Genomic DNA, 14,602 nt, shown 5'->3' on the forward strand with positions numbered 1-14,602 from the left:
GAAAAATAGCTACGCATAATATCTGTGCATCATGAATAACCAATGCTAATATGCAGGTTGGTGTTGACTTCATCAACATGTGGGTTGGTGTGCTGAATTCATCTTGACAGAAATGCATGAACTGTTACTTGTTTCTTTTCTCTCAGACCCTCATTGTGGCTTGGGTCAGAGCAAACCTGAGCGTTTACATTTCTCGGGAGCTGTGGGATGAGCTGCTCAGTGTTCTGTCTGCCCTGACAGACTGGGAGGAGCTCATAAATGAGTGGGCCAATATCATGGACTCTCTAACAGCGGTGCTAGCAAGGACCGTGTATGGGGTGGAAATGACAAACTTGCCATTGGATAAGCTCAGTGAACAAAAGGAAAAAAAGCAGAGAGGAAAAGGTTAGTCTCTGTGCTTCACTGGTTTTTGTATCAAACAATTTAAATATTTAAGTTTAAACTTAAAAATTAATTTAATTTAATCTAACATTAAATACTAATTAATCTATTGTAAGAGCCTATTTAATCAAATGTGAAGTGCTTTGGATATATGTATTCTCATCCTTCGTTGTGGGAGGAAAGGTAATTGGGGTCAATAGAAGATAGCTATTTAGCAGTTTTTAGTACGCACTCAAAATCAGTCTTTTCTGTGTAGCAGAAATGAAGTGTGGTTTCCTGTGCTGTGGTCTGGCATAGACATCAATGTAAAAATTCTTTTCCATGTATTTTCATTAAACTTTATTCATTACAGTATTTTAGCTGCATTTATGTGCCACCTTGCAATTGATGCACACAGTTGAAGTAGTGATTGTTTTTTAATAATAGTAAAGATTCCTCTATGTTGTTTAAAAGATTAATATTTTTCATGTCTGAGTGCTTGTAAATCCATTCATACTTCAACAAAAATATGTGCCAAAGCATACAATGCTAGAGAATTTTGTTTTCTTTATCTCTAAGGTGGCATTTTAGAGCCTCAGAAGACAGCTGTAGTGGGAAGATCTTTTTCATTAAGTTGGAAAAGTCATCCTGAAGTTGTGGAACCAATGAGGTTCAGAAGTGCTACAACTTCTGGAGCCCCAGGAGTTGAGAAAGCAAGAAATATTGTTCGTCAGAGAGCAACAGGTTAGACAATAACTAAATGCTTATGTTCCCAAACACTCTGTAACACTCAAGTTTTAAATCTGCCTTTGAGTTGTGGCTGCTTCCAAAAGTCGTGCAACTTAGTAATTAAATGCCTAATCAGAGATGTTGCGTACCTGTGTCTGGATGTCTTGACTGCTACCAGTATGAATGAATAATCGAAGTATTTTGGAAAATTCTAAATATATGCTTTTAGATACATTATATTTAATTGCAAGTTAGTTATGTTCAAGTTATGTTTTTTGTAAAGAAGTAAAGTACATTCCTATTTTTATCAATTCATAAGAAAGCATTTATTAACATCAGTCAGATACAGATATATATTGCGTCTGAACTGTCATACAGCTAGCTATTCACTGTGAGCACAAGGTAAACCAGATATTTAATAAACAATTTCATCCTTTCTTACTCGCTTTATTTGCTTTCTTTTTATTAGCATGATGAGGTATATATAGCATCTCCTTTTCCTTTTTTCTCTCATGTTTACTTCTGGAAAGAGGAAAACAGGAGAAGGGAGAACAGGGGTGAGGAATGATGGGGGAATGTCTGAGACCCCAGGCATTGAACCGATACCTGATTTTTCAAGCGTTTCAGCAGCCTGAATTTGATTTCTTTTTTATTTCATGATAGCATGTTTCTGTGTTCCAATTCAATGGGCTATGGATTAAAACCCTCTGTAGAAAATCTCCTGCTTTTGAGTAGGAGATATTTTGCTGCACAGCCTCCTTCCTCATTCATGATGGATTAGTTGTGTTTCTTACCAGGAGAATTTGAAGGTGATTTATTATGGTTTTGTGGCTACAGGCTTCATAACTAAGCCACAGTCTTCAGCTTAGATCACAAAACATTTTGGCAATGGAGTCAATTCATTCTTTATGTCTGTTTTATTTTTAAATTCAGCAAGTTCTTATTTGTGCTCCAGCAGAGAATTCTTTCTTCTGCTACAGCATTTCTCCCCTAGACTTTTCACCAGGGAAGTAGAGAGAACCTGGAAGTATTGATCAGCGATGACTTTTCTTGGTTGTGTGTGTTCAAATTAAAGGAACTTCCTAACTTTAGTAAGAAAAGCTTATTTGGTGGGGAGCAAGTAGGTTGTCAGGTAGGAGGATGAACATGTGTAAAAAGCCCTTAGTTTCATTTTGTGTTTCATGGTCGTACAAAAAGAGAATTATTCTGGCTTTCATGGGATTGGTGATGATCAATGGCTCCCAAATCAGCAGGTGCAAAAAAGTTTTATATTTGCACATGTGGTTATAACAAATAATAATTTCAAATATATAAAATGTATATCCCTTTTCTAATGTAAAATTATTTAGAAACACAAAACTTGGCTACTAAGCCTTCAGAGGTGTCATCTTTCAGAATGAAATATAGCAGTCCCTAAGGTAATACAGAAGCCAGGGCTGTTCATGGGAGGACTTTTTTTATCAGTCAACATTTTGGGAAAAGTGTCTCCCACTGGGGGCTTCTTTTAAATCTCTAATATTCTTCCTCTTCTATTTAAAAACAAATCCCTAAATCAACATAAAAATACCAGAGCATCTCCTGCTTCCAGGTAAGACTTTCTTTTGATCTGTTGCTTGTATCTAGAGTTGTAAGAGTAAGAGCCAGAGTATTTCTGCAACAGCAGAAAATCTTTTGCCTGCTACCCTACTTCTGAGTATTTTTGCTTCCTCATTCTTCCCCTCTATCTTCTAAGTGTTAGCATTGACATTGCTGTGTACAAGAAGAGAAACTGTACAGTGAATAAGATATTTTTTTTCCCTAATAAATTTCTGTTAGAGAATTCTGTAATTCAGCATAACTTTTAGTAATACAATTGATGATAAATTGCTGTTTTTCTCTAAAGGATACTTCAAGCTTATGACAATTGCATATTAGCCATAAAATACCAAATTTTTAATGATGTTAGACAGCTTCTAGAGTGTTAGCCACCTTGGAAAGTGTTTTTCTGGTGGCCTTTCTTTTTCAAAGAAACAGTGAACCCATTTAAGTGTTGTTATTTTGAAGAGAAATTCACTAAGATTTGTATTCAGACTGCACTTATCTTCTACCTTCCCTTGTGGTGACTTAAGAACTCTAAAAGCTTTCACGTAACTTGTGTCCCTTTCATCATCCTGTTCAGAAATGTGGAAAGCAGGGCTTAGTACCCCAAAACCAGAGTGCACAGGATAATACAGGGTGTAAGGAACTTCATCAAGGCTCACCTCCTGCTCAAAGCAGGGTCAGCTGTCCATCAGACCAGGGTACCTAGGGCTTTATCCAGTCTGCAGCTGGGTTGCCAAGTTTTAAAAGCAAAACCAGAGGCAGCTGTATCTTCAGATCGATTTTTGAGAAGCACACTATCCCACTTCTCAGATGAAAATGAATTGTTTTCAGCAGAGATGAATGAATGAAAGCAGTAGCTGGTTTTTGGGGGGAGCGCTGCTAGTGAAGGGGAATTTGAATAAGTTTTCCATTCTTTATTTTTGAGCTGTATGTACTGCTACAGATACTTCAATGAAAAGAAAAAAGGGTAAGTCGAATTAGCCCAGAGATAGGAATCATACACTGACAAAATGAAATACTCCATGTTGTGAAACTGCTGTGATTCAGAAGCCACTGATTATTGCACTTTCAATGTGTGAAATAGAGTTGCACATTATTAACTTACAGCTTCTAGGAAGTACTTCTGGGCTTAATGTTGTAAAACTATTTTTTTTTTTCAAAAGCTTTATGTTTCATTGTATCATGACATTTAAAACCCCAAATATTTCATTATTTTTTCTGACATAATTATTGCTTTATTTTTTCCTGGAAGCTAAGCGAAGCCAGTCTATCAGCAACTGTGTTCATCTTTATGAGGCTTTGCCAGCTACTAAAAGTGTACCTCTTCTGCTTCACACTGTGAGCTCTCTTTTACCTGGTATCTCTTACACTTCTTGCTCTCACAGACTGTCAGGTACTGTACTTTAAAGTCATCTTTTATATAAATGTTCTTTGTATTTTTAAACTGCTGTCTGTCTACTCCCTTTCTGTCTAGTTGATTATTCTTTAGTAGCGTGGAATGAGATGTTTTGCACTGGTTCTGTTTCCCGTGCATTGGATCTGTTAAAAACATGGTGTTGAGTAATATTGGTAGCCATTAAGAGATGAGTAAGTTTAATAGGAGTGTATCTTGTCCTTTTTCAGAGTTACAAAGGGTGGCAAAAAGTGGCTACTTCTAATGCTTTTTTGTTATTCTGTCATGGGGTTCATTGTCAAAATAAGTAACCTTTTCAGGGAAAAGGAGGACAGCAATATCCTTTCAAGGAGCTACCGTAGAAACTAGTTGAATGCTTGAATGTATGAGGTAGTGCAAGCAAAATATGCAGGCAAAGAAATGCGGCTGGTGGAGCTGTTTAATTTACAGAAGAAATCTCATTTAATCTATGTTACACTCAGTTACAAATTGGTGCTTACAAATGTGGATTTTTTTTTTTCTTCTAAAGAATTCTTCCTGTAATTATTGATTCCAGAAGCAAATTAAAAGATTTGTCTGTGCCTCTTAGTTGTCAGATAGTGTTTGATTTCTCTCAAAATGTTTGTAGTACTGCAAGCAATGCAGTTTTTGTTCATTTTAATATTAAAGACTGCCATGAATTACAATTAGATTTATATTCCCTAGTAACTAAAGTAAAATTTATTTTAATTTCTTAATAAATAAATCCCTTTATTCATGTTTACACTTTGAATTACTTGATTTATTAAAGGTTTCCAAGTAGTTGTTAAAGTTTTAATACAGTGCAGACCAAATATACTGAGGACTAGGAATGCAAAAATTAAAGGCAGCAATCCAGATTAGGGCATTTTAGTGGTTATTTAGACTGAAGTGGGTGTATTTTTGCTCAAAAGTGTAGTAAACTTTTTTCCTGCTTTTGATACAGTCTTGTCCTGTGGAACTTGCTGTTGTGATAAAGCTCAAACAAACCCTAAGCATACAACTTCTGAACTGAATTCTGTACTGGTACCCAGACATAGGTGTGAAAAACAGATGTAATGGCCTGAGAATACAAAGCCTACTTTGTTGTAGGACATTCATCCTATCACCTAGCCAAGATGTGTTGGTGGAAGCAGTGAGATTTCTCTATCATGTTAGCAGACTTTCTTTTATTTCTGTTTCCAGCTAGTAAGTCTCTGAAAATAGGACTTTAACCTCCCACATTTCGCTTCCTGGGAGGGATTTCTGACTCTTGAGCCCTAACCAGAGTCATTAGCTGCTGTAGCAAGAAAAGAAGAGTTTTGTATGTGGTGCATTATGGCTGTCTAGGGATTCATATTCCGTGAAATATCTTTAGTGTTTTTTCATCTCGAGTTATCTTCAGTTGTAACACTGAAATTGTTCTAGCTAGTGAATTTAATTTATTATTTTATTTTATTGCTTTCTGTAAGACATTTAAAGTCAACAGTGATACTTTGAGGTCAGTAAATACCAGAACAGTTAGGTTTTTGTACATGTGTATTTGTGAGATAATTTTCTGAAATACACGCAATGTTTATTAAGTATTTAAGTATTATTTAAACTCACTTGGTAGTGTAGATTGAATGAACTGAGCATACTGTCCTCCTCCTGCAGGCTGTGGCTGCAATCTCTGTATATTGGTCTGTAATCTTGTACCCCAAGGGGCTGTGCTTCTTGCTCATTTCTGAGTAAGTGTAGCCTCAATGTCAGTGCCTGTGGAGCAGACAGGAAGCAGAGCAGAGGAAAGGAGACAAGAGGAGGAGAGTAGAAAGCTGGTCAATTGTAATAATGTGCATATTATGTAACAATATGCTGAAAGAAATCTGGAAGGGTTACTAATTCAGCCCATGTTCTTTATTGAAAAAAAGAAATTCAAGGGTTCTCGTAAGAGTTGCTACAGCAGCATTTTTCATAATTTTTTAAAAAAGGAAAATAGCATTGGCTGTGCAGATCGAACACCTTGTACAGTCTGCTGGTGGTTCAGTTGGGTCAGCTTTGGTAGGGGATGTGGGTCACCTCTTTGACAGCTTTCCAGGGAAAGAGTTAGCAATTAGCTTAGGTATGGTAGGTGGCATTAACCAGTGTTGTGGCCATAGCTGAAAGTGCTGCTACTGAATGGGAACATACTTGATCCCAAGTGTTACTGTCTGTCCCCACCCACCCCCCAATGCTAAGAGAAATGCATTTCTAAAAGCATTGTGTTGCTAGCTAATCTCAAGAGTTCCTGTTGCTTCTTCCCCAGTATGTCAGTTTACTTTCTCACTTGAATTTTCATGCCTCTCCTCTCTTTTTATTTCTCATTTGCAGTTACAGCAAAAAAGCTGCATGATTCAGTTTGTCCTCGCAAACTAAGCCCGAATCATATGTAGCTCAGATCTTTTTTTACTCTCTTTGAATTTTTGCCTTTTTTTATTCTCCCTTTCCCCTCTTTATGGGAAAAAAGTCAGTAAGCACAGCCATCTTTTCTGCACTATGCATTTATAGTAGTTTTGCTGCGCCTCCTCTATTATTTCTGTTTCCAGAACAAACAGGGTCTAGTCTGGGTCTCTAGCACTGAAAAACATAGCTTTATTCACATGACATCCTCCTACCCTTCCTTGTGCACTCTGAACCCCCAAAGTAATTTCTGTGCTTTTTCTAGACTTTTTACCACTTACACAGCTCATACATCTCTCTCTAAACTTTACAGTTTTTCTAAGGATATTTTATAAAACTTCAATTGTAACTTCTGTAACCAGGAGTTACATTCTAGCTTGGTAACCTGAGAATTCTAAATATTTGAATGGGTCACTTTTTCATATAGCTTTCTTAGGTAAGGAATTCACACGTGTACATAATTCTGCAGTGATGCAAATATTTTGTGTTTTAATTAAATCAACAGAAGTTGAAGAATCTCAACAGCTGGAAAATTCAACAGGCCTATTTGCAGACCAAGAGCAGCAGCTAACTCGAAGTAGCAGCACTTCAGATATTACAGATCAGTTCCCATCTGATTTTTTTCAAGGTAATTTTGATAAAATACAGCGATACTGTACTTCTGAAGAAAAAGTGTTGAGACTTGTTCAGCCTCATAAATGCCGCTTTTATCTATTTTGGTTTCCACCTCTGTTCTAAAATGTTTTTTATCTTGTTTTCTTAGTAAATATATTGTTGGTATCTTGTTGAAAGAACTATTTTAAAGAAGTTACAGACCACAAATGAAGCACATGACCTTTTATAAAGCAGGGCAGTTAAAAATGAAACCTTTGAATGTATGCATTTTGTGTAACACTTAAACATTTTTATTATCTGGCTTGCTTTTAAATTTTGTATATTCAAGTTAACAGTTCTACTGCTGTTCCTATTGTGCAAATATGTTATGCTTACAAAGGGTTTTTCAAAACATCTTGTATTCCATTTTAATGTTGCATTACTTCACTTAGCTATAAATATAAGAAGTGTACATGTAAACATAACTGAAATTTCCATACGATTTGCTATGTACTTTGGTCCCACAAATGTCTATATTTCTTGTTTACTTTCTAAAATTTCTAGGTAAAAAGACTGGAAGTTCTCATAATTTAACTCCTTCAGACTCCAAATCAGTTCAGGAAAATAAGGGATATACAAAGAAGGAACATGAAGCTGAGCAAGTAAGGCAAAATAGAAAGTGATGATTAACAAGAGTCTAGCAATGTTTTATTTCTAATCAGATGCCTTTTAGTGTTTAGAAACTAGCAACTGAAAGTGTGAAAAATCATTGATCACATTTCTAGTATGGAATCTGGAATTGAGCTGGAGGTTTTCATTATGCTATTTGTTATAATCATTCTGTGTCTCCTGATCTTGCCAGTTGCTTATGCAGTTTTATGTAATTGGCTATATTCTAGTTTTATACAAGACTTTCGTGCTTTTTTTTTTTTATACTAAATATAAACAAGAAGTTCGTAACTCTTTAAATATAAATAATTCATGGCTATTATAGAGCTACAGTACACTGGAATAAATGTTTGATGGTTTAAAGTAGTGGGGAAAATGCTTTCCTTCAGCATGATTTGTATCACCAGCTATGTATAGAAGATGTTTGTGTAAGTTAATGTTAGGACAGGCAAGCTTCATAAATTTTTAATGCAACTTTTGAATAAACTTTTGAATAAAGAAATAATAAATGACTGAGGCTGATCATCATTGTGGAAGTACAATGCAGTACAGCATGGAGGACTTCAAGCTGAATCTCAGCTTTGGACCTTGGCTCTCCCATATGTCTAGACTTAAAGTACCATTAACACTTAGCTCTAGAAAGGAGAGACCAGACATTTTCTGCAGAGTGCTTTCATTAATTGCTTCAGGAATAACGAAGTGTCTCAAAAAGGAAGGAAAACCTGGTCTGCTTTGCATGGTAGAGGGGAGAGGGAGAGAAGTAAGCTCAGTGGTTGGGGGAATTAAAAGTTAACCTGGCTCTCCATTCTATTTTAGTGGTATGTGTTATAAAATACTCACTAGCATACGCTGCCAGGCTGCTACCAGTATTGCACTTTCACCCTTTTTGCAAGTGGAAGCTGGAGTTTGACCATATATTCACTGCATAACTTGCTAATGTACCATGTGAACCAGTTTGACTTCATATCACAACCCACTGAAATATTGTCATCAGTGATCACTAAGAGCCAGATTTGCCAGGGAAGATAGACCACTCTACAATCTATCAGGCAGCACAAGCAAACATGTATTTCTTGCAAATGATTGTCAATTCTCTCCAGGTTAAAAAAAAAAAAAAAAAAGTTAGATAATATAGTAATAATTTCTACAAGCCAGTTGTCTCTTCGGTGGCAATAATTTGCTTTCTCATATTGTTGTGGTTTAACCCCAGCCAGGAACTAAGCACCACGCAGCCACTCGCTCACTCCCCCCCATCCAGTGGGATGGGGGAGAGAATCAGAAAAAAAAAAAAGTGAAACTCTTGGGTTGAGATAAGAACAGTTTAATAGAACAGAAAGGAAGAAACTAATAATAACAACAACAACAACAATAATAAAAAATAAAAGGATTGGAATATACAAGTGATGCCCAATGCAATTGCTCACCACCTGCTGAGCTATTAGTCCCTGAGTAGCGACTCCCTGCCCCAGGCCAACTCCCCCCAGTTTATACACTAGATGGGACGTCACATGGTATGGAATACCCTGTTGGCCACTTTGGGTCAGCTGCCCTGGCTGTGTCCTGTGCCAACTTCTTGTGCCCCTCCAGCTTTCTCGCTGGCTGGGCATGAGAAGCTGAAAAATCCTTGACTTTAGACTAAACATTAGGTAGCAACAACTGAAAACATCAGTGTGTTACCAACATTCTTCTCATACTGAACCCAAATGTAGCACTATACCAGCTAGTAGGAAGACAGTTAACTCTATCCTAACTGAAACCAGGACACAGCTATATGCAGAAAGAACAAATGGATTAATGTCTGGCCAGTGGATCAGAAATTGCTTCAAGAAATTTATTTAAAAATAGTAATACTAATAATTGCAAATACCGAAATGGAATTTCAGAAATGTTAACTGAATTGAGGAATTTTAGAGTAGAGATTCCTTCAGCAGTTAGATCTAGTATGCTCCTAGGGGTAGGGTGCTGGGGCTTTTTGTTCCATATTTGCAATGGAAAACATATTCTATTTTTCTGACAGAAATTAAGTTTTGCTATTATAGATGACATGGAGTTGCAAGAAATGTGAATTTGAAGGTGATCTGCCAGATGTAAAGAACAACGATTATGCTTAGGGACAGAGCAGTATCATCTAGAAGCAGAAAATTGTCTGAAGAGTTTTCAGCAAGTAGGCTAAAAATCCATTTGGCAAAGAAGGAGGAGGTAAACAAAAGATCAGGTGTCTTTGTGTGGGTTGTTTTGCAACACAGTAATGCCCCAACGTAAGAGATGACTACTAATTTCTCCCTGAAAGATTTTTTGATACTTTTAAAAGTACTGAATGATTTCAGATTTGTGGAAAAAAGTAAATAAAAAGTCCTGCTTGTTGGTATAAAATTGAGTTTAAGAAAGGGAGGATAAAGACTGAAATTGAAAGCATGATGGTTTCCTTAAGACATTTAAAGATATTTGGGTAGTCTAAATATTCATGAAAATATCTTGACTGAGTTGTAATTAATTTCTACTAACTGTGTGTATCTCAAATTTGCTAAAATATGATTTAGTTCTCAAAACTGTAATAAGCTGAGATTAATTTTTTTTCTCCGAAGGTACTAGTACGAAGAAGCAGTAGTACAGCTGAATTAGATTTGAAAGTAGACTTGCAGCAATCACATGGAAATCAGAGAGAGAGAGAAAAAAGTGAGTTTCAAATAATACAGTATTTTTCTTAAGTGTAGCAATTGAAATCAGTGTCCTAATTTCATCTTGTTACAGATATATTAGACACTTTTCTCATAATGCTTTGCGCATGTAGTCTTTAAAAACAGGGTTTGTGATCTTGATTAATATTCTTCTTGCTTTAGGTGAAAGCATTAGCAGTGACACATCCAATGGCTATAATAATGAAGTAGAGATCGCACTTATCCCCTGGCAAGCTTCTGAAGAAGACCATGAAGTTAATGCATCAGCAGATGTTTGTGTGGATCCTGATGCACCTCGCTGGCTTCAGCTTAGTCCTTCAGATACTGCAAATTTAACAGGTACTGTACTCCAGAAAATGTATTTACTATTTTAGATTTTTATCTCAAAAAAGGGAGTTTATACAGTTCAGTTTGCTTATAAAAAGTATGTTTTGTTTGGCATATATCATGACGTTCCGTTTATAATGCTCATTCAAAAATGAGTTTTGAATGCCCAGAGTGAATTTGGATAATCAAATGAAAGCTGATATAGGTGCCAATCAATTGTGATCCAGAAAATGATCACACAGTTGAAAATAATTGGGTTGCTTATTATGTCAAATTACTACTAATCAGCTGAGTCGTGATAGCTGATCACTTGTGCTTTCTTAGCCTGCCCCAGTGTTCAAGTAAAATAAATTAATTTTAAGTTAATTGGTTTTATTTCATAGCAGAATGGTCTAAGGAAATTGCTTACTATATATTTTGACTGGTAGGAAATAACTGGTTAATTCATGATAACTTCTGTCATCTTAATCCTGTTACCCTCCTTCTTTATACTTCAAAGTACACAATGCCTATACTCCAGTAGGATGTCATAAGTGGCATTCTCAGAAGAGTTAATTTGGAAGTAAAAGTCCTTTACCTTTTTATTTTATTTATAGTATCTTAAACATATACAACGCTCATGATTATTTATTGAAATATTTTGATTCTTTGCAATTTGTAAAGGTACCTTCCCATCTAATAATGTGAGACAGATGTTATTTCAGTAACTATCTTACAGGCTATTTTTGCTAACATACATAGTTTCAAGGATATTTTTTTCATATTCACTTTTTCTCTGAAATATCTCTAATTTAATGAGCCAGCACACCTAGTTCAACAGTTCAGACTGCTGTTGTATAGGAGGTAGCATGTGATACAGTACATGGTAAGGATTATTATGTATGATAAATTCATTGCTTTCTTTATGTCTATGATGCAAAGATTGCTCCTTTGTTGTGCACAAAGAGAAAGAATTACATAAAATAACCTGAAAGGTAACATAGACTAAAAAGAAAAATGGGGTAAGAAATGTATAATTGCCCAACAGAGCAAATGTGCCCTTAACTGCATTTCTGGTTCTCACCCAAGTCACAAAACTTTGTTTTGCAGTTTAAACGTCTATGGTGTAAGGCAAAAAACATACTGATGCACCACCACTGAACAGCATAGATGCAATTTCCCTGATGATAGATCTGTTGAAGATCCCTCTAATGTGCTTAATAACTAACATCTGTTTTAACGCTTTGGGAATTCATAATGCTACAACAAATAAAGCAAAAAAGAAAAAAAATCCCAAAAGCTTTTTTAAAAATAAATTCAAGCAAACAAAAGCATCTAAAATGGCTTTTATTTTGCTAACTTTCTTTGGGCCCTGGAAGGACACAAGTAATTTCCCTCTGCCTGCATAGAGGTTTCCTGCAACTTTCCTCAAAACATTGGCTGCTGAGCACTGCAGGATGCCATGCTGGACCATAGGTCTGATTCTGCCTGCAGGCAGGCTGCTACGCAGCTTTCCCTGGTCTGATAGAAGATAATGTAACAGCTTTTGTCATTAAAATTTGCACTTCAATATGGAATTTTTCTTTTATTGTTTAAGCATATTAATTCCATTATCCTGACAGTCTTCACAAAACCCTGCTTTCTTTCTCAGTTTGCATACTGCCATCTCAGAAACTGCTTCTGGATAAATAACCGTGCCTGAGCATATCTTCCTCACTAGTAGTGCATACTTTTTAGTTCCTTTGTTCAGTTCCATTTCCAGGTCATTTTACACTGTGTGATCTTAAAAAAGAAAGGACTTTTAGAAATAGAAATATTACCTGTAAAAGCTAGTTATTGATTGAATAAAACTCTCAGAGTACACGAGTGTTCCACATAACTGCGTTTTCCTCCCTGCTAAAAAAAAAAAAGTCTTGAGTGGGGGCAGTTGGTCTGATACAAAACTGATCTATAGCTGTGTCATCTCTATGTGGAAGGCCCTTTAGCCTACATTTTCTGCCATTTTTTTCTTTGAATCATGTGCTAGCTTGAGCAATGAAAAAGATTATTTGGTGAGAGAGAATACTTTTGAGATGGAAGATGGTTAGGAGGGGTAATGTTCCTATTTTATTGACACTGCATTTCTAATTCATGGAAATTAAACTTTTTAAAATTTACAGACAGTAGTGAATTCCTTGCTGATGACTGCAGTATAATTGCTGGTGGAAGCCTTATCGGTTGGCATCCTGATTCTGCTGCTGTGCTATGGAGGAGGATCTTGGGAATTCTTGGAGATGTGAACAATATACAGTCACCTAAAATCCATGCGAAAGTTTTTGGGTATCTTTATGAGTTGTGGTATAAACTTGCAAAGGTATCGTATATGATGTTTACATCTAATTACAATGATTTTTCTTTTCTTGTAAAGTATTAGCATCTGGAACACAAGCATGAGATTTGGAGGATTCTGCCATAAAGAAAGATAATCTTGTTTGATTTCTAGTAGGTATCCCTAATAGAGAATGTTCCTGTTCCATGACAAGAAAACTTAGATTGGTTAATTTAAATGGGGTGAGGGAACAGTAGCAAGGAAAATAGAAGTATAGAATAGAATACCGCAAACACTGGTATTTGGTGTAAAAGCCCACGGTATGACCTCAAATGGTAATATTTGCTTAGGCTGTGGGGAAGTACTATAGAACAAGCTTTCCTGGTAGTTTTGGCTTAGAGTATAGCGCAGGGTGTAGTGCCTTTAAAGTAAATAAAATGAAAAAGTAATAATATGAAATAGTTTATTAATGCTCTTTATCAGTTTTATTAACTCTCTTCTTTTAAAAATATTAGATACGGGACAACCTTGCTATAAGCGTGGACAATCAGTCTACTCCCTCTCCTCCTGTCTTGATCCCTCCTCTCAGAATATTTGCATCATGGTTGTTCAAGGTAAGTTATTTCTAAAGTTTTCACACATTAGTATTTTCTTCTATATCAGTACAGAATTCGTGTATGTTAGTTGTGTTATTTTTAATTTTTATGATCACTGCTGGCTAAGAAGACGAAATACCTTCGAAAGGCTATTTGGACTTAAATCTGTTTTAATAAATACATGAAACAGATTTGCTTTATGTTAAATCTGCTGAAGATACAGTTTTGCATTAGCTGGCTACTAGAAAAAAAGTAATAATACAAGGTTTTTGCTCTTTTCAGGCAACCACCCTGCCAAATGAATATAAGGAAGGCAAACTTCAGGCATACAGGCTGATCTGTGCTATGATGACTAGGCGTCAAGATGTTCTGCCAAATTCTGATTTCCTGGTTCATTTTTATTTTGTGATGCACCTTGGCTTAACAAGTGAAGACCAGGTACAAGCTTTACCTGATAAAAAAATTAATTTATTACTGTGTGCTGATGGAAATGTCTGTATTTTTATATTTGAAGATCTGAAGCAGAAAGGAAGCAATGCTTTGCGACAATTGTTGCATGAAATTATCCTGTGTAGCCTAGTCTGTACTCTCTTTAGATAACGTAGTCCTAACTTTCTCATTGCTCTCCCAGTTATAAATTTTTAAACAACAACTACTTATTTGTGACTTACTGTCACAACTGTATCACAGATGTTTGGTATTTCTTTCTCAGTTTCCTGACATTTCTGAGGAATAATCTGTGATGAGTTTCTGTCCACCTGCATTGCATGGTTAGTAGCTGGGTCAAGCTGGTCATGTTAAAAATGTTCAAACACTCAGTTGATGTTAAGTCTTGAGACAAACTGTGTGTTTGACCAGTATGTTTAAACTTTGGTTCTGCCGAAGAAGGGGCCTCGTGTGTCCAACGGCCCTACCGCATTCCTGTACGAACTGTGGTGCTGTGAAGTCACTGCTTCCAGAGCAGCTGCTGGAG

At 36.1% G+C, this 14,602-nt stretch overlaps 1 protein-coding gene across 12 annotated transcripts in view; it reads left to right on the top strand.

Moving 5' to 3' along the window:
* The window catches only part of RALGAPA2 (Ral GTPase activating protein catalytic subunit alpha 2), a 137,198-nt gene that overhangs the window by 36,419 nt on the left and 86,177 nt on the right, over positions 1 to 14,602 (top strand). For 10 of the 12 annotated variants that reach the window (XR_003924527.1, XR_003924528.1, XR_003924529.1 and 7 more), the window contains 10 exons: positions 147 to 384; positions 940 to 1,104; positions 3,923 to 4,063; positions 6,984 to 7,106; positions 7,637 to 7,734; positions 10,327 to 10,417; positions 10,582 to 10,758; positions 12,885 to 13,078; positions 13,549 to 13,647; positions 13,912 to 14,067. Coding sequence is in view for 8 of the 12 variants with exons in the window: in XM_030021849.1 (XP_029877709.1) it covers positions 147 to 384; positions 940 to 1,104; positions 3,923 to 4,063; positions 6,984 to 7,106; positions 7,637 to 7,734; positions 10,327 to 10,417; positions 10,582 to 10,758; positions 12,885 to 13,078; positions 13,549 to 13,647; positions 13,912 to 14,067 (1,482 nt within the window). In the remaining 4 variants the exon portion in view is untranslated. The remainder of the gene's footprint in view (positions 1 to 146; positions 385 to 939; positions 1,105 to 3,922; positions 4,064 to 6,983; positions 7,107 to 7,636; positions 7,735 to 10,326; positions 10,418 to 10,581; positions 10,759 to 12,884; positions 13,079 to 13,548; positions 13,648 to 13,911; positions 14,068 to 14,602) is intronic. The other 2 variants (XM_030021851.1, XM_030021855.1) reach the window with 1 other exon arrangement.

The sequence above is a fragment of the Aquila chrysaetos genome, chromosome 8, assembly GCF_900496995.4.
Source record: "Aquila chrysaetos chrysaetos chromosome 8, bAquChr1.4, whole genome shotgun sequence".
Lineage (NCBI taxonomy): Eukaryota > Metazoa > Chordata > Aves > Accipitriformes > Accipitridae > Aquila > Aquila chrysaetos.